The following is a 21,037-nucleotide window of genomic DNA, read 5'->3' as shown; positions in this document are numbered from 1 at the left end:
AGATCAGGGCTCCTTTGTGCTAGGTACTACAGTATACAAACACATAGTGAAAACAGATCCCAATAGACACAGACTGGGACAGGAAACAGAGAGGTGCCTTCCCATAGGTCACACAACAAATCAGTAGTAGAATTGGGATTAAAACTGAGGTGAGCCTGAGTACCAATCCAGTGTCCTATCCACCAGGCTAATCTGTATCTCTCACTATAGACTTTTCCCCTTGAAGACAAATATGCTGGAAATTGAGTGTGGCTATATGGTTGCTCTGTTAATTATCCTAAAATATAAATACACTCTCAGACTATAAACATATGCAGGAACTCAAACTCAGCTGATCAGTTTCAGAAATACCTATCTAATTTCTTTCAGATTAATCAAACAGTTGTATTTAAAGGTTAAATTCAGGTTCTACTGATATTACTGCAAATCCTAAGAGTTTTTCTTTACTTATTGAAGACCTCAGTTGAGCCTTGGTTACATCACATTTCAAAAAGCTAATATTCTGAAGAAGCCAGACTGAAAGGTACAGTCAAGAAAATACTCAGTAGAACACACATGTGTGGATAAATCTGCTGCAGTCTATTTTCTTTCCAGCACAATTAAAATTTCCTGGTGGTGACAAAGGTGCAGTTGAAATAATTTCAGCATGATTTTTTAGCTCTGTGGTCAGTTCTCAGTCATCACTCATACTGGTTATTTGTTTTGTCCAACGTCTATGAGAGTAGCATGCCAGGCCCAGCTTTAGCATTTTGAGGCAGGCCCTGAACTGTAAGGGATTCCTGCCTACTCATGGGTTAGGGAGCCTCAGGTTGATCTAAAGTAATGGTGCCTAGAGAATTGCACCTTTTAGTTTCTGGCTGCCATAGTAAAGGGATTTTCTGTTACTTAAAAAGTTTATGGGGACCCATCAAGGGCTAGAGCTGTAGAACCCAGTCCTTGGAGTAAAGCTGGCAGCCCGCAGACCAGACTGGACTACTACATTACAACACTCCCAGCAATGACCTGCAATAGGGCCAGTTCTAATAACTCCCTCCTTCGTCAGCAGCATGTATGCGCTGATTTGCTCTGTCAGAGTTGTGATTTGCTCTGCTTCACATGCCGTGTCTATTCTCTCTATTCTCTCTTAAATAAGTGTGTGCAACTCCCAGTGATGTTAATGGAAGTTTATGAATGCGCATCATAAGAAAAGACCCCCGTGGCTAGCAAGGAAACTGCATAAGAGTTGTAGCTGCTAGTTTCCGTCCTAAGAGACCAAGTGTCACTTCTGAAACATGTTTAGTTTTCTCAGTCTGGATCACTGGAAGTCAGGAGGTTGCTTCTGATGTAGGGTCTCCCACGAGGCAGCACCGAGAACAGGCTTATCCATGTACATCTGCTGATTCCAGCTGCCCCCTTCTTATCTTTGTTGGTGGTATTATTATTGTATAAGTATTTTACAAGCAGACGGCAACTTTCTGTGCTAACATACTCCTCCGTACAATCCCACTGACTTTCATTGGGGTGTATAATGGATAAGAGAGGTTAGAATTTACTTTATCCAGAAAGATATTGAATCTGCCCCCAAAGAACTTACAACCTAAAATAGCTTGAAAATTATGAATTGGGCAGAGTAGGTGGTGGGTCTCCATCTAGATATTACTTTTTAATGATGATGTTTGAACTGTAAGTTCATTTACTTTTGGTGACATCATAGCAGAATTTTCAGAAGCCTTCTCAATCCATTGCTAACTTCACACACTCAAAGGCAGACCTCCTAGGGATCTACTGCACACCCCTTCCATCCATCTCCACGTTAGTCATCCCCTACCACAGTGACCCACTACTTTTCCTTGCATGATAACCTTCTCAAGCTTATTACTGTCTCTATGCCCACAGTGACCAAAGTACTTAAGTTTGCACCTCTTGATTTCTGAGAGCAGTCTGCTCCTCTCCAATAATATTTCTGACACTAAAAAGTACAGGAGATGGAATAAATCTGTTTTTGCTAGGATCTGAATTAGGATTTCTCATATCCAAAAGAAACTGGTTCAATACTTGAACTAAAGAAAAATTACCATGATTTATTGGTAATAAACTTTGCTGTACTGTGCTCTTCTGGCTTTTCAGCCACTGCTAGGGGAAATCAGAACACCATTATCTCATTTTAATAAAAATATAGGACACTAACAGAGTGTTCCATCACTGTGTATATTGGGTAAAGTTCAACCCTGCATGGAGGGCTAGAAGAAGGCATTTTTGAGATTTAAGTCATGCATAAAACCTCAAAACTGGGATTAAGTGAGTCTTAAATGGTGATTAGATACTATGCTTACAGCTCACTGTGTTAATTTCACCCAGTTTTGATTTTCATTAAAAGTTTGTGATCAAAACCAGAACTCAAGCAAAATTCATGTAGAGTTCACCCCACCCAACCATAGACTGCCATTGAAGTCAAGGGAAATTTTGCCATTGTCTTCAATGCAAGCAGAGTTGGGTACATATTTTGTAGGATTGAGACACACATTGCTCACAGTGACATCTGTACGACTCTGTTGTGCCAGTTTTTGCAAAACATGAACAGAGTAACTTCACTCATACTGGTGCAACTCCATTCTGCTAACTGTGAACAGTACTTGGCCAAGCCTGTCTACTTAGATTTTATTTAGGTCCTGGGGCAAAATAATTTATAGCAAGAAAAAAACAAATGTTACTTTTTGATACAATGCACAATAGATATGAAATACAAGAAAATAACTCCTTTGGTGTCTGTTTTTTTTTCTTTTCTTTGCAGAATATTACAACACTTCAATACAACTGCAGAAGATTACACTATCATTTTCACATCTGGAAGTACAGCTGCACTTAAGCTGGTAGCAGAAACATTCCCTTGGATGCCTGAAGGCTTAGGGCACCCCAGCAGTCGATTTTGTTACCTAACTGACAGTCACACATCTGTGGTGGGTATGAGGGGGATAACTGCTGCAATGAATGTGTTATCTGTTCCAGTGAAACCCAAGGACATTTTATCTGAGAAAAACAGAGTACCAGCTGAAGAACAGAACTGCATGACACCTCATCTTTTCTGTTATCCAGCTCAGAGCAATTTTTCAGGTATCAAATATCCTCTTTCATGGATACAGGAGATAAAATCTGGAAAGCTCTGCCCCATCAAAACATCAGGGAAGTGGTTTATTCTACTGGATGCGGCTTCATATGTCAGTACCTCTCCATTAGACTTAACAGTTCACCAGCCAGACTTTGTCCCCATATCATTCTATAAAATCTTTGGATTCCCTACTGGTTTAGGAGCATTGTTGGTAAACAACCAAATTGCACCCTTCTTGAGGAAAAGTTATTTCGGAGGTGGAACTGCAGCTGGCTACCTTGCAGGAGAAGAATTTTACTCCCCAAGACCATCTATAGCAGAAAGGTAATGTGTTTTTTTGCAAAATCAGGATTCATGTGGATGTTGTTTGTATTAGAAAAAATTGTGTGTTCTGGCAGTGCTTATTTATTCTTTGAAACTGATTGTGTGTAAGATAAAATGTTCTGAAATATTTTTTTCTATTTTAAAAATAATGTCACTCTGTCATTGAACAGAGATCTCTTTATAGCACTTATTTAAAAAATATTTAGGTGATGGGCCCATTGTGAGTCATGCTGTTTTGCCTAAAAGGCTCTATGAGCTTTGGAGGCTGTGTCCTATTAAATTCAAAGAGGCTAGTTTTATTTATTTCCACTACAGAGTTGGAAATAAGGCCATTTTTCAATCTGGTTCCTCAGATAGGCAGGTCGTGTGTCATCTAATTTTCAGATATGGGACACTCAGATACCCAAACCCTACCACTGCATACTGAGGCACATAAATGACCGTTTCACATACCAAAGAGTCAGTATGAGTATTCAAATGCTGGATTTGAGTCATCATGTTTGAATATTGACGTCTAACCCTTTATTGGTTATTTGAACTCATAACATTTTCTTGTTATTCACATTTAGCATATAGTCAATGCTGGCCAGAATTGTAACGGTATTATGCATGTCTACAGTTTTGATAACTGAGGCTGAAATTTTCAGAACTACATCAGGAATTTGCATATCAAATTCCCATTAGAAATTAATGGGAACCTGATTGGTCCTGCTTTAAGGGGGTGGGATAGCTCAGAAGTTTGAGTATTGGCCTGCTAAACCCAGGATTGTGAGTTCAATCCTTGAGAGGGCCATTTAGGGATCTGGGGCAAAAATCAGTACTTGGTCCTGCCTAGTGAAGGCAGGGTGCTGGACTTGATGACTTTGGAAATCTCAGTCTGAATCTCTCAACTATTTATCAAGACATTTCTTTACAAGGTTATGGGATTTGTTTTTTTAACACGTTATTTCTAGTCACAACATTGGAACAGATCAAACTGTTGGGACCCAGCTGTTATGTTTAAAATGTACTTCCTGGCCATCATTGACAAGGCTAATATGCTAACCATATTTCTGGGTCCATGATTGATGTAAATAGGATCATCAGTGCTCATAGAGACAGTAATGCTTGCCAAGTTATAACACTGCCAGCTTCTATTATCAGATGCACCACTTTGGGGCTCCTTCTGTCTTTTATCCTTTGATATTTGCATGATTTTAAAGTACTAGTTTCTTAAAAGTGCTAAAAAGTTCTTTTTAAAGTGCTAGCTTCTCACTAGGAGGGAACATAATAAGAGCGATTCAGATTTATATTTTATTTCAGAAGGAAACTTTTTTGAAACTAAAAAATATTCACAAGGTAGATTAGAAAATGTATCTCAGAAACACATCTGGTGGAAGGAATTCCCTGTCCTCACATAATCAGGGCTTAGTTTACTAAGGAAATGGCTTCTTCCAAGGCTGTGTGAGACTTCAGTGGAGATTTATAAAGTAATGTAATTCCTTCTCAAGGCTGACACAATTGATACTTTTGCCTTATGGATACACTTTGCTGATGTTACTTCCATATTGAGAGCACCAAAATAAGGTATAATTGGCATCATCTTGGACTCTTGTAGATTCCATAGACTCACTTTTAAATTCATCTCTGATTTTTTCCCATTGTATAGTAGTAATCTCTCTTCCTATCCCTAAACACACTTAAAAGCTTGGGTTTTTATATTTTCATCCATGTATCAAACAGCTTGACAGATTATTATCATTCAGAAATCTAGCCTCATTTTCTGTCTTTGTTTCTGCACAGCAGGGGATAATAACATTATATGATTTGTACAGCAAGTATGGAGTGATAAAATATTCATCCTCTGCCCTATTTTTCCTTTGTATTTGGGATTGCTATTCCGATGCTGATCATTCTGGAACACTTAACTAAAAGACACCAGTAGCTGTTTCTATACCTGTCAATAGGATGGTTGTGTCTATCCACTAATCTGGAGTAGCCCAACCTGTTAACTGTTTGTTTGAGGAGCATGTTTCATTTCTGAGTGTATCTTTAAGAACAACCTTGAAATCCATTCACTCCAAGGGCCAATGTATTACTTAGCTCCCACTTCAAACCCATGTTAAAGGGCAAATCCCGATCACAGTATGTAGCTGAATTACATTGGCTGGGTACTGGGGAGTGCTGCAGGAGCAGAAATCTCTGCTCAAGGGTGTGAAGCAGCAGCAGATCCACTTCCGCTGACAGGCTGTCGTAAATAGACTCTGTCTACTGTGCCCCTTCTCTAGATGGGAGAAAAAGACCAGAGGAACTATGTAGTGGTGGATACTTTGGTCCACTCCCCGACTCTACTTTAAACACACTTTCCATACCAATAAGTGGGGATCATCTGTGCACCTGTGTTGCACACAGAGCCATTTAGGTATTATGCCCTCACTATCTAGAATCCTACCTTCGCTATACTACAAAAGTACACCAGTTCCATGCCCACCGAGTAAAAGGCAATCTGTCCGTACTTACTTAGTTGTAGATAGGGCTTGTGTAGGGGTCTATATCTGAATAAATCTCTCCCTGTTAGCTAGGGCTGTATGTTCAAAGACTTTTGTTACTCTATTATTTCTACGGCACTATAGTATTTAAAGTGCTAAAGGTCCCTATAAAAAAATCCTTGTTATTTTCTAAATTTAAAATTCACAACATTACTAAGAAAAATTCATCCATCCCTAATGTTTGTTCTCTCACTCTGTCTCTCCCCTCAATTGCTTTAAGAAATGTGATTTTCGTGACTGAAAAGCTCAAAGGATCATTAAAGAGCTACAGAGACTTTAATCTCTAGGCAATACTGGGTTTACTGTGGTGCCAGTGGTGCCGTTGTGCTGGGCTCACACTCAGAAGAGGCCCATAGCATCTACATATATAGATTTAAGTGTACACATCGTGAATCGCAATACACACATTCTCTATGGAAATGTGTATAGGAAGAATTTGGTGCTACATTTTAAAAAACAAACCATTTGCAAAGTAGGTATATATTTGAAGTGCCACATAAACATGTTGTCATGGTGTTGTAGTTTACATTGTATTTCCGCACTTCAGTCATTTACAGTGAGGCGCATTGTGTCGTACTGTCAGCGGTGTAATGTGCGTACGCACATACTGTAGTCTCTGGGCATGGGTGAGGTGCTGAGCAGGAAACTATAAACGTAGAATGAATGAACAAGTCCAAGTGATAAAGAAAATAATTATGAAAAAACATTGAAGTGGCACGCAATAATGGAAGCATAAAGCAGAATCAGATGATCAGAATGCAAAACAGCATTGCTTACGCAGAGACTCTCAGTGGTGATACTAATACTACTAGCGGTACTAGTAATGATGAGCATGTAATTGATTATACTAGGATGGCGGCAGGTGCATCCTACATTGATCATGACTCTGAAGAACATGCTGTTTCTTCTAATGAAATCCTTTTGCCAAATAAAGAACACAGCAATAAAACTGCTGCTGCAAAATACATCAGCATGATTACCTTCCTCTGATGCTGCCCTGTGGACTGTTGATGTTTTCACCCAACAGTACTGCATAGACATTTCTGCCAAAATCGTGATGGAAAATATGCAATGTCATCAAGACCACATAAGGACAGAACAAGGTAATTATAACTTTTATGTTTTTTTATACATTACTCGAGTAATTTTATGAGATCAAGTTTTTCCAGCAGGGGTTGACTTAACCATTAATTTTGTGAGACAATTGAAATAAACAAATTTTTATTGTATCTAAATGTAAAAATGTACATTCTAAGTTGCTCATTACTATACTATGTCTTAATGTCCCACAAGTGTGTATTTTTTCAACTCAAATGTTGGAGAGTGTGCGTTAATATTAAAATGTTTTTGATATTAGGAAATTCTGTGATATAGCCTTCAATCAAGTGTCCCTGAACGCTGAAACTATTGAAAGGGCCTGACTCATATACTCACCATTGACTGGCTGTGTCTTCTGTTTTGCGTATAAATTTTCTCTGAATAGCACATCTGCACTAGCCAAGAGAGGATTTGATTCATGGGATCACACTGGCAGACTTGGTGATCACGAAAGTTCTACTAAGCACCGACAAGCTCTCACTCACTTATACAGTGTGTTTATCGAAGACTCAAACCCTTGATAAAGATATAGCAGATGTGTGTATTAAAGGAAAACATTACTGGACAGAAGTGTTGAAGCAAGTCGTATCAGAAATAAAATTTCTGACAACACAAGGTCTGGCACTGAGAAGGACTAATGAAACCTTTGGCAGTCTTAATAGTAGCAACTTCCTTGGCTGCTTAGAGTTCTTAGCAGAGTACGACTCTTTCCTGGCCTGCCAGCATTGATTCCATGCCAGATATTAGCCATACTGATCAGCTGGCGTTTACTGTGTGCTATGTGCTGAATAACTGTAAAGCTATGGAACAGTTTTGGAATTCTTCCAATTACATTGCATACAGGTCTTCATCTGTTTAATGTTATCAATGAAACCCTAAGTGACAAACTAAATATCAATCTAAAGGACTGCAGAGGTCACACATGCAACAATGCCTGACACTTATTCTGCTGTGCAAGCTCACATAATTGCGGTCAACAAGAAAGCTGTGTACATCCCATACATGACCCACTCACTTGATCTATATGATGGTGCTGCTTCAGAGTCATGCACTGCTGCAATTAAATATTTTTTGATTTGTCCCAAAACTGTATGTGCTTTTCTGAGGATTGACTTATCGCTGGATCCTCTAGCGAGATTCTCTGAAGGAGGAGACATCAGAGGCCAGTAAGAGAAAACTTTTCCCTACATGCCTCAGTGACACAAGGTGGTCAGCTTGAGCGGATGCACTTTGCAGTTTATCGTGCAACTAGAAAAGCTACAAATCTGTGCCTCAGGCTCTTGGTGTGGACACTCTGCAGAAGAGTGACACAAAAGCAGACGCAAACCCATTAGTTGAAACCATGGATCAGTTGGAGACTGCATTTTTGACACCAGTTTAGAGTAGTATCCTTACAAGAATAAAGAAAACAAATCAACTTCGGCAGTCTGAAACAATGGACTTAGGCACAGCTCTGGCACTGCTGGGGTGACTATCTGAGTTTGTCACAGCACAATGGAGACTTTTTGAGGAATACCATGAATCTGCAGCCTCTTTAAGTTCTACAACTAACTTTCAGTTAAAGTGGCAACATCGTCCAAAGCATATGGCTGATGATAGCATAGATGCTGGAACTAGGAGTGCTGGGGGTGTGGCAGCACCTGCTGGTTTGAAATGGTTTCCATCATTTACAGGGTTTACAGTTTTGTTCAGTGGCTCTCAGCACCCCCACTATAAAAAATGTTCTAGCATCCATGAACGATAGTGTTGCTGTTGTGCTGACTGGTGAAGGGAAGTTCGAAGTTGAATCATCCTCTGCCATAGTTGACTCACTTGTCAGCAATCTCAACAGAAGAATTCATGCATATTCAGAAATAAACAACCGTTTCTGTTTTTTAACACATGACCTTGACAATCACCTTTGTCCGGCTTGTCCTCATCCGTATCTCCACGAATGCAAGTCGACGCCACACCATTCTATTTTGTTGCTAGCATGTTCTTTCCATTTCTGGCCAAAGAGCTTTGTCATGGGATCGGCCCAGTGCGTTTTTGGTCTGCCTGGCGATCACTTGTGGTCTCTGGGGATCCAGTCACTGGTGTGGGTTGTCCAACTATTATCTTGCCTGTTGACTACATGAGTTGCCCAGCTTTGCTTTGACCTTGAGAGTACTGCTGTTAAAGAGTCTCTCAGAAGTTTAATTGAATTCTATTCAGATGACCTCAATGAAAAGATCTTTGAAAAATGGGTTCGATGGTGCTCACCTATAAAGCAACTTGCCTCCAAGCCATTATCGTAAGCTCTGCCTATACCACTGCAAATGCTGACCATAATGAACATGCATAATTTGCGAACAGCCTTTCCAAATGTCTTTACTGCACTACGCATTTACCTGACACTACCAGTCTCAAACTGCAGTGGAGAAAGGTCTTTTTCACATTGAAAAAGGATAAAAAGTGCTACAGTGGGTCAAGAAAGACTTGATAGTCTTACTCTATACACTTCTCCAGTTTAACTGAAACATTTGCTGCAGCAAAGGCAGGCTGACAAATCTGAGGACATTTTTTGTCTCTATAAATAGAACAATAGCTACATGCAATGGTTTTGTTGAGTAAGTTATTCACGTTAGTACTTGTTATGTAATATACAAATTGCTTATCTGAAGCAAGACTAATATGAATAATGACACTGTAAATAAAATGTATTAACATTTTTCATATTTTTTATTTTAAAACAGCTTTAAGTCTGCCCCAATTTCATACAAAAATTTAATTCAAATCCTGGTAGTTCCTATGAGAAATGTGATAGTTTGATGGTTCCCTTTTAGTGGGAGCAGCACATGGCTACTGTTTTGGTCAGCTTTGGCTTTGGCTTTGGTTAGCTGTTTTTTACCTACTGTGTTTTATTTTGTATTTTTTCTTTTATAGTTTATTTTATGTATACTTGTATGTATTCTTTTTGCCCTATGTCTGCCATTGCTGGTACCCTAGCGGCAGCCAGCTCCATCTACAACTTAAACTTGGAAATAAAACCTGTGTGCTGTGTCAGACAACTTCTGTGTCAATCTCCTATCTTTTACAATCATTCCTTATAGGGGCCCACAAATATGTTTGGCGCCAGGCCCACAATAGGTTAATCTGGCCCTGTCTCTAGGTCACCAGTTCAAATGCATTTCTAGTTGGAAGTTAGCAAAAACTATTTGATGGGTCTTTTAAAGGCCTTTGTAGAATGTACTGGTGGTCTCAGTTCAGTTTTTAGTTGTTTAGGTGTCCACATTATGAAACCACCAGTACTATTGACAGTCTTGTTGGCACTTGGCAGTGTCAACAGAGACATCAAGGACTGACCAGGCTGCAGAAAATGAACTGTCCTCCTCTGACAGCTGACAGGACTGTTGCGCTTGAGCTGAGCAGTGTAGAAAGCTCGTGCTGCTGCTGTCCCTGTTCTAGGGATAAATAAAGCACTTCAATTTCCAGTGCTATCAGTCTGTCAGCTTTCACAACCACCACCAAATTCACTCTCAAAGAAAAGGTGTAAAAAGGAGCAGGGACATTTTGCTTGCTGAGTTAATATATATTCAGGTGACCTATTACTCTTTCCCTTCTCTGCTTCAAGTGTAAATATGTACCAGAAAGCTTCTTACAATTTAGTCTGTCATCTTTTTAGAGGTTTGATTCTGGCAACTGGCATTTTATATTATATTGTTCTGCCTGGTGTCACTATAGCCAAACATCATCTTGAGCACTCTGTGTGAAGAGCAGTGAAAGATTTGCCCACCGTTGGCTGGTAAGTGTTTTCAATATTCAGTATGTACCCTAAGCATATTTATAGTGGGTAATAAAGCTGCATTATTGCCTGAAAACATAGAGGGACTTAACACAATCACAATAAATCCCCAATACAATTCACTGAAAAATTAAATATATAAATAAAGAAATCCCCAAGGGGTTGAATATTCAAGTAGAAAAGGCACTGTTAATAAATAAAGGCAGGGATTCTCTGTATTGCATGCATACATTTTATTTGGTTGCTTAGAGCATGTCTACACTGGAATTTTGCTTCTGTTTTAACTATAGTTACTGTTGACTGCCAGTCAACTTGAGTTAGCTAACCTATTTGTAGATGTTAGTCTAGACTAGAGGTGGGTGACTTTTTTCAACTGAAAATCAATGGGAGTTAGGTGCCTCTGAGGATCTGGGACTATGTCTGTACAATTTATTAATTCCATGTGAGATTGTGATCCCTGTATATCTGTGTTGTCATTTTGAATGTACAGCCTTTTGTCTTTTCTGTTGTCTGTTTGCCTCCATGTTGGGCTGAGATTCCAAAGGCGAGTTTCAAAAGAATAACTGTAGGAGATAATTGACGCTAACTAGCCAATTGTTAGAAATCTAGTCACTCTAGACAAAAGACTGGTCCCTGACCAGGAAGTCACCTTAGGCCACGTCCAGACTAGGGTATTAAAATCGATTTTAGATACGCAACCTCAGCTACGTGAATAACGTAGCTGAAGTCAAATTTCTAAAATCGAGGTACTCACCCGTCCAGACGGCGCGGCATCGATGTCCGCGGCTCTCCATGTCGATTCCGGAACTCTGTTTGGGTTGATGGAGTTCCGGAATCGATGTAAGTGCGCTCGGGGATCGATACATCGCGTCCAGACTAGACGCGATATATCGATCCCCGAGCAATCGATTTTAACCTGCGATGCCGCGGGTTAGTCTGGACGTGGGCTTAGCCACAAAGTCACCTGGCAGGGGATTGTACTCATATGGGGAGGTTGGGAAAGAGTGTCACCTGACACAGAGTGGTGTAAGTTTTAAAGGGGCAGAAGCTGGTGTTCTTAGTGGGACAATTTTCACAAGTCCATGAGGGAGAGACCATTCTCTTCATGGTGCAGCCTGCCTGAGGCAGGGGACATTCTGCCTGCCTAGGTTCCTGGACCCAGGTTGTCCCCCAAAGACTCCATAGGAAAGGGTGAGACAGAAGGTGATGTGCATGTAGTGCCTGTTGTTCTATATGACTCATACTCGCCTGTACTTTACATGATTGAGTATAAAAGCGCATAAAGGTATTAAACTGTGTGCAAATTGTGTGACTGTGTATTAACTGCTTCACAACTGCTGCATGCCTCTGAGAGCATTAAATAGTAAACCAGAAGCTTCACACCTTTTGGGTGGAGTTCTGGGAGAGTAACCGAGGTATCTTGGGGGTCAGTGCTGGTCCTGGGGGCCTAGAGCAAGTCAGATGAGGAGCCCCATTTGAGAGAAGGGATAGCAGATAGAGCCACTGCCCAGGAAATGTACCAGAGAGGCCCAGGGATGAACCAGGTCTACAGACTGATGAGGCTCCAGAAGCTCAACACACCCTAGGGAAACCAGAGCAGCAAAGGTTTGGATTGTCCTCACCACAGCAGCCCTAGTGGGTAGAGAGGAGGGGGTGCTTGCTAGGCACTGTCACAGATCCTAACTCAGGTGCTTTTATAAATCACATTGGGCAGTATTCTGTCTCCTTGGGAATGTAAGTCTGGCCTCTTGCTTTAGTTTTATAGGTGACAGGGCAGAGTCTCCCTGGGCAATTGGGGTGAATTCTGCTCAGGAGCAGGGCTGGCTCTAGCAATTTCGCCATCCCAAGCACGGCGGCACGCCACGGGGGGCGCTCTGCCGCACGCTGGTCCCGTGGCTCCGGTGGACCTCCCGCAGGCGTGCCTGCGGATGCTCCACCGGAGCCACGGGACCAGCGGACCCTCTGCAGGCACGCCTGCGGCAGGTCCACCGGAGCCGCCTGCTGCCCTCCCGGCAACCAGCAGAGCACCCCCCGCAGCATGCCGCCCCAAGCACGCGCTTGGCGCGCTGTGGCCTGGAGCTGGCACTGCTCAGGAGCATGCACAAGGGGGGCCAAGCTGGGGCATGGAGCCCCCCAGTAATCATCTCCGTTACCACCCATAGCTTCTGCCATGGCTCCTGCCCCAGGATTCCCTCCCCCGAGTCTGATAGGGTGAGAGTCGTGTTAAGCATGGCTGAAGAGATGTGCTTGGGAAAATCACTGCAGCTGGCACTCGTGCTGAGCCCCACTAGATGGCGCGAGAAGAAGAGAAGCTGGGCTGTTAGCACAGTCTGCAAGGGGGGGTGCGGGAAGCAGGGCCCAGGGCACCGGGTATGGGCTGGTGTTTAAAGTGCCTCTCCCTCTCAAAAGTAGTCACATTTAAATCCCTGCGCATGCCCCTGATTCTGTCTCTTTCTCCAATCTGGCCCAAAGTCATCATACCACAAACTCAATCTTAACATTAACTAGAAAACTAGATGTATTATTTTAGAAAGAAAACAAATGTAGAGTTATACATGGGATTTCAAATGACATATTGTGGGGATGAGAGCAAGACTTGAAGGAAAGGAATTCCAATGCTCACCTATACTTGATTTTTCTCTTTGATATAAGCTAAAGGAGTTTTACATGAGCAAGGTATGTGTTTGCAATCATAATAGCAAGTTGTCATGATACATATTTGACCATGTAGTGTTCCTACTCTCAAATTAGAATCAAGTCTTCACCTTAAATCTCTTGGAGAAACTTTGTAAACTTTTAACATGGGCTGTTGGGATTTTATAGCATTTGATTCCCAGTGACAATTTTATTGTATTGTGTTATTTGTTGTGCTTTGTAGGTTTCACATTGGTTACTGATCATATTGTTTGATAAAGGAAGGAAGATATTAAGTAGTTCAGTGTAACAATAAAATTCTTCATTCCAGTACTCTAGTCATAGGATATACTTACACAATTTATGATTAATCATATGTAAAAAAGTGATGCTGGCTTTTGATCCATACAGTATATAAAAATATACACACCAGTCCTGTTCAAATAATGTTCAGGTACTGACTTAAATCTGAGACCAGGAATTAAAGTGTCTTGCTCTATTTTTGCCTCTGGCTGTTCTGCCAGGAATGGTAGCAAATCCTCTGTGGTATACTGTATAATTAGTTTAGTGCTCCTGAAACCGTAGCCACAACAGCATGAGTTGAGGAGGACAAAGTGGGAAGCTGTAACTAGTACCAAGGGGTTAATTTAGACACTCAACATTATTTAAACATAGTTTTTATGTGTTCCAATTCCTTTGGCGTGTGCTTTTTAAATTAATTTAAAGTGTCACTGAAATCATCACAAGTCGACTATTGAAATTTTATTGGCTTCTTTGGAACCACTTTAATCTTAGGGTATGCAACACTGCTGGAGGTGCATCAAAATATGCCAAGCCTTAGCAATGCTAGGTGGTGAGCTAGACTGTGCCTTTAGGCACAACCCTGTGTAAGGCACAGCATGTGGCTACGACAACCCAAGAGCAGCCAAAGAAAGAAATTGTGGCTCAGGGCATGTCTACACTGTGGGGGCTATAGCAGCAGAGCTCTGCTGCTGTTGCACCGTAGTGCAGTGGATGCATCTTGCATCCTGGAAGGTGTTTTTTCTTTTGTTGTAGGTAATCCACCTCGCTGAACAGCAGTTGTTAGGTTGACAGAAGAGCTCTTCCATCATCCTAGGTGCATCTGCACCCGAGGGGTTAGGTCGGCTTAACTACGGCACTCAGGGGTGTGAGTTTTTCACACTCCTTAGTAACATAGCTACTTCGATCTAAATATTAAGTGTAGATCAGGGCTTAGTCATTAATTCACCTTGTTCTCTGGGAAGAAACTGCTACTATCTCCTTCCAGTGCCAGATAATTTCCTTCCCTCCCCCATTACCCTCTCCCAGTGCTGGCAAGAATATTGGGAGGCAGAGTCTAGACACCACATACTCATGGCACGGCATGTGTCCCACCTGCATCAGAAGTGTCAATGTAGAGAGGTTTAGCAGAGGAGGGAAGAAAGTGGGTGTTATTCTATACTTCCCTCTTATATCCTTATATGACCACATAAGGCTGGGCTGCAGTCTGGTCCACTGTATATAGTATGGATTGAATGGTATAGTACACACAAGTGATGAAACACAGTCCCTGTCTCTAAGAATTTACACTCTAAACAGACAAGCAGAGACAAAGAGGAAGAGGATGAGCTAATGGTAACCACGGAGTGGGAAAAGGAAGATGAAGGGCAGAGGGTGAACATAAGAACGGCCATACTGGGTCAGACCAAAGTCCATTTAGCCCAGTATCCTGTCTTCCAACATTGGCCAATGCCAGGTGCCCCAGAGAGAATGAACAGAACAGATAATCATCAAGTGATCCATCCCCATCACCATTCCCAGCTTCTGGCAAACAGAGGTTAGGGACACCATCCCTGCCCATCCTGGATAATAGCCAATGATGGACCTATCCTCCATGAACTTATCTGTTCTTTTTTGAACCCTGTTATAGTCTTGGCCTTCACATGATCCTCTGGCAAGGATTTCAACAGGTTGACTGTGCATTATGTGAAGAAATACTTCCTTTTGTTTGTTTTAAACCTGATGCCTATTAATTTCATTTGGTGACCCGTAGATCTTGTGTTATGAAAAGGATTAAATAACACCTCTATATTTACTTTCCTCCACACCAGTCATGATTTTATAGCTCTCTATCATATTCCCCGTTACTCATCTTTTTTCCAAGCTGAAAAATACCCTTAATTATTTTTGTTGCCCTTTTCTGAACCTTTCCCAATTCCAATATTTTTTTGGGGGGATGGGATGACCATATCTGCATGCAGTATTCAAGATTTGGGCATACCATGGATTTATATAGAGGCAATATGATAGTATCTGTCTTATTATCTATTCCTTTCTTAATGATGCCCACTTTCTTTTGACAGCCGCTGCACATTGAGTGGATGTTTTCCGAGAACTATCCACAATGACTCCATGATCTCTTTCTTGAGTGGTAACAGCAAATTTAGACCCCATTATTTTGTATATATATATAGTTGGGATTATGTTTTCCAATGTGCATTACTTTGCATTTATCAACATTGAATTTCATCTGCCATTTTGTTGCCCAGTTACCCAGTTTTGTGAGATCCTTTTGTAGCACTTTGCAGTCTGCCTGGGACTTAACTATCATGAGCAGTTTTGTATCATCTGCAAATTATGCTACCTCACTGTTTACCCCTTTTTCCAGATAATTTCTGTATATGTTGAATAGGACTGATCCCTTTACAAACCCCTGAGGGACACCACTATTTACCTCTCTCCATTCTGAAAACTGATAATTTATTCCTGCTCTTTTTTCCCTATCTTTTAACCAGTTACCAATCCATGAGAGGACTTTCCCTCTTATCCCATGACAGCTTACTTTGCTTACGAGCCTTTGGTAAGGGACCTTGTCAAAGGCTTTCTGAAAATCTAAGTATACTATATCCACTGGATCCCCCTTGTCCACATGCTTGTTGACTCCCTCTTAGAATTCTAGTAGATTGGTGAGGCATGATTTCCCTTTACGAAAACCATGTTGATTCTTCCCCAACAACTTATGTTCATCTATGTGTCTGAAAATTTTGTTCTTTATTATAGTTTCATGCAGTTTGCCCGGTACTGAAGCCAGGCTTACAAGCCTGTAATTGCCAGGATCACCTCTGGATTCCTTTTTAAAAATTGGCATCACATTAGCTATCCTCCCATCATTTGGTACAGAATCTGATTTAAATGGTAGGTAACAAACTACAGTTAGTAGTTTTGCAATTTCACATTTGAGTTCCTTCAGAACTCTTGGGTGAATAATATCTGATTCTGGTGACTTATTACTGTTCAGTTTATCAATTTGTTTCAAAACCTTTGGGAGTCTCTCTCAGATTCTCAGTGATGAAGACCGATGCAAATAATTCATTTAGTTTCTCCGCATTGGCCTTATCATTCTTGAGTGCTCCGTTAGCATCTTGATCGTCCAGTGGCGCCACTGGTGGTTTAGCAGGCTTCCTGCTTCTGATATACTTTAAAAAAATTGCTATTATTCTTTGAATCTTTGGCTAGCAGTTCTTCGAATTCTTTTTTGGCCTTCCTAATTATATTTTTACATTTCATTTGTGAGAGTTTATGCTCCTTTCTATTTTCCTCACTAGGATTTAACTTCCACTTTTTAAATGATGTCTTTTTGTCTCTTGTTGCTTCTTTTCCTTTGTTGTTTAGCCATGGTGACACTTTTTTAGTTCTCTTACTATGCTTTTTAATTTGGGGTATACATTTAAGTTGAGCCTCTATTGTGGTGTCTGTACAAAGTTTCCATGCAGCTTGCAGGAATTTCACTTTTAGCACTGATTGTACCTTTTATTTTCTGTTTAACTAACCTCCTCATTTTTGTGTATTCCCCCTCTGAAATTAAATGTTACAGTGTTGGGCTGCTGTGGTGTTTTCCCCACCACAGGGATGTTAAATTTAATTATACTATGGTCACTATTACCAGGCGGTCTAGCTATATTCACCTCTTGGACCTGATCCTGTGCTCCACTTAGGACTAAATCAAGAATTGCCTTTCCTCTTGCAGGTTCCAGATTTGGTGGCAGCAAACCCACATAAACATTAATTTATTATTTTGCTATGAGACATCCTTCATTTCCATCTCATCCCCACACACAAAAAAACCCCAGTTTACAACTCCTACTTGGATATATTCAATGGCGTAACATTTGTTGCTTGGTTTTGTATATAATTATTTTCAAGGATAGTTTTTCTTTCTGCTTTCCAGGCTACCTGGCTCCACAGCCTCTTCCTTGACTTCTGTTGTGTTCTCTAGGCTGTCCAGCTCCAGTCCTGGGTCTGCTGGCTCCTTGGCTGCAAGCTGAACTCCAGCTGCGGCTCCTCATTTGCCTGCTGTCTGGCTGCATAGAACAGTGCAGGGAGCTTGCACAGTTATCCAAATGAACTCCCCCTTGTGGGCAAAACGGAAGAGCAGGCAGACAGTTCGAGACTAAAAATAAAATAGATGGTGCCTGGCTCAAAAAAATTAGCAAATTCCATGGTAGAAATGTTGAGTTCTTCGGTGTCATGGGGCAGAATTGCAGCATCCCAGGGTCCCTGAAAAAGATGAATGGGGCAGTTTTCACATCTCTCCATGCTATTGTTTCAGATTGTCTGCAGGGTTGTACAGGACCCATTGCATTGGTTTACAGTCTGTTCACTTTTCTCCAAAACCATATGGGCTAAAAAGCATAATTTAAAAAAAAATGAAAATTCAGATTGTGGAGCAAAATTCTGCACATTCAGGTGAATTCAGTGGCCACAGAATCATGGAATACATAAGATTCATCTTACAGAAATGTCTTTGTGAGGGAATTAGGACCGGCGCCAGGGTTTCTCATGCCCTAGGCGCACAGCCATTTCGCCGCCCCCTGCGCTGATCCTGTGGCTCCGGTGGAGCTGCTGCAGGCATTCCTGCGGCGGGTCCGTTGGCCGCGGCTCTGGTGGAGCTGCCGCAGGCATGCCTGCGAGAGGTCCACCAGAGCCTCAGGAGCAGTCGACCATCCGCAGGCATGCCTGTGGCAGCTCAACCGGAGCTGCGTACCAACGGACCCTCCGCAGGCATGGCTGCGGCAGGTCAACCGGAGCCGCCTGCCGCCCCCCCGGCAAAAGGCCACCCCCTCAATAATCCTGGTGCCCTAGGCGATTGCCTAGGCTGCCTAAATGGTAGCGCCGGCCCTGGAGGGAATCTAGGGAAATATGGAGTTATATAAACTAAACAGTTTATAATATAATAAACCCTACATTAAGGTAAGTAGAAAAGAAAGTGGGAGGAAGGATGGTCTTGTGATTGTAGCATTGGACTGGGACTCAGGAGATCTGGGTTTATTTCCTGGCTTTATCGCAAACTTTCTGTGTTTCATCAGGGAAGTCACTTAATCTTTTACTGTCTCAATTCTCCATCTGTGAAAGGGAATGATGACACTACCTCATATTTCTTGGCTCTTATTTGTTGTTTCTATTTAGACTATAAACTCCTCGGGGCTGAGACTATGTGTTTGTATATTGCCAAGTGCAGTGCGGCCCAATCTTTACAGGGGCCTCTAGACATTATTGTAAAATAAATAATGACTAGAGACTTATTAGAGAGAGGATATAAAAGCAGTCTCAGGAAGGCTGTGAGAGGGGCTCTGAAGGGGAGAGGAAATGTTCTCCCTCCCCAAGGGCAAACCAGGCAGAAAGGAAGAAGCAGAAAACAGAGTGTTGCTATTCTGCTTAAAGGAGATTTTGTAAATGAAGGATAGTTTGCCATTTTGCTAAAGTTCAAAGTTGGCTGGGCAGCATAAATTAATCTGATGGGGTCACAGTATATATTGATGGATTATGTGACAGTGGGGAACTGGCTGGATCCCTTAATTGTTCATTTCTGGATATTCTAACATTGCGAGGGTGTAAGATTGTAGTAAAGAAAAAGTGATGTGGTTTTGGGTGATAGCTGGATGTCCCATGAACACTTTTCTAGCAAAGGTTCTTGTTAAGTAGTGTTTTTTTTCCTTGAGTCCATGGACCACCGCCAATCTCTGAAATCTCCATGACACAGTTTAGGAAGGCAGCAAGCCGGTCCTTAGTATCAAAAAGGTTGAGAAACACTGCGCTAAAGGATATTATAAAATAAATGGAAATGGGATTAAGAGAAATGGAAAAAATACAGAAAATGGGATTGAGACAGACTAGTCCAGGTAGATTTTTCCCATTACTAAAATGTCTTAGGGCCAAATTTGTCATCTTTATTATTCACACTAGTGGTAGTTATTCACCGAAGTAGTCTCTGATCTCAGCAATGTGAATAAAGTGTGGGGTTGAGCTGCAATGGAACTTGCTGGTGTTAATTTGTGTATGCTGAATGGCATGATAGTAAATATCTGTACTTTGTGATGTGACCTGTGTTTTCTATCTATCTATCTATCTATCTATCTTTCAAAATACACACGGTGTAGAACCCCTTAGGTATGTCCAAATGTCAGTAATAACTGACTGAGTTTAATGATTTCCCAAATATGCATGCTGCCAAGGAACCTGCCAGAGCCTGATGAGTCTACAGAACAAAGTTTCCTCAGTGTTGAAGTTCATAGGATAATTAAGATTATTTTGAGGGCAAATGTCAGTGATCAACTTCATTTAGAATTTAATCCCATTTTACCCTGTCCTTCAGATTCAAGCAGAAAACAGCTAATATTATACAGTCTTCATCCAGAAAGGATTTGCTCCTGGATTAACAATTTGCAGGATTATTGAAAAGGCAGCATTTGTCTCCTCATAAATGAGACCAACCCCTTTTCCCCAATAAAAATGAGTAACCTATAGCACTAGCTCACTGCCTGTGGTCCAGACTATCGGAGTGTTTCTTTCCCAAGACAAGCATAAAGTAGCTCCTGTTGATGACTTCTCTCTTCCTATCAAGATGACATCATACATTTCCAGATGTGTCTTTTGCTTCCTTTAACTTCCTCCTGGTGCATTCTTTCTTATTCTCTTAGATGTTGATTTGCAGCATCAGCAATAAGGAATCAAAATAATGTAAAAAGTCTTAATTATTGACCTGCTTTAATCTGCTACTGTGATGAGTGGGAAATTAAGTTTTTTAAAGGAGACGTTCAAATGTTCTTTGTTAGTTTTATTTACAAATATTGATCCATTATGTTAACCTGGATGGTGTGCAGGGTTCAGCAATCAAAATGCACCTTCCATATTACATCAGCTCTTCAGCCTGTTTCCCAGCAGTGTAACCTTTTTATATATCGTTTTCATATCTTGTTTTCTTGATTCCTTCTTCAGTTGTAACATCCTCTAGTTGTTGAGCCTCTTTCCAAAACACTGGCTTTTCCGATCTTTGTGATTTCTTCACCGCTTTGCAGAGTGCTTTTACTTCTACTGTGTTCCCAGAAGTCTTGGCTGATTTACCTTTTCCTGTAATATTCTTGTTCCATGGCTTGTCCAGCTTTTCCTCGTTTGCTTATGCCTTCCAATAATATCCTCCACTATACTTTGTCTCACTTCTTGAATATTTCCCATACAGTTTGTAGTGAGAGCTTCTTCAACATCACAAATTAATGCCAGGTGGGAGGAATGGGTCAGGGCATGGGTGTACCCATTTTTCCAGGTCAC

The 21,037-nt window shown here is 41.2% G+C and overlaps 1 protein-coding gene across 5 annotated transcripts in view; it reads left to right on the top strand.

Annotated features, from left to right (window-relative positions):
- MOCOS (molybdenum cofactor sulfurase) overlaps positions 1-21,037 on the top strand; it is a 369,687-nt gene that overhangs the window by 152,226 nt on the left and 196,424 nt on the right. For all 5 annotated transcript variants that reach the window (XM_030551504.1, XM_030551502.1, XM_030551506.1 and 2 more), the window contains one exon: positions 2,771-3,409. In XM_030551504.1, coding sequence (XP_030407364.1) covers positions 2,771-3,409 — 639 coding nt within the window. The remainder of the gene's footprint in view (positions 1-2,770; positions 3,410-21,037) is intronic.

Source organism: Gopherus evgoodei, chromosome 2 (genome assembly GCF_007399415.2).
Source record: "Gopherus evgoodei ecotype Sinaloan lineage chromosome 2, rGopEvg1_v1.p, whole genome shotgun sequence".
Taxonomy (NCBI): Eukaryota; Metazoa; Chordata; order Testudines; family Testudinidae; genus Gopherus; species Gopherus evgoodei.
This window is presented reverse-complemented; position numbering and strand designations above follow the sequence as displayed.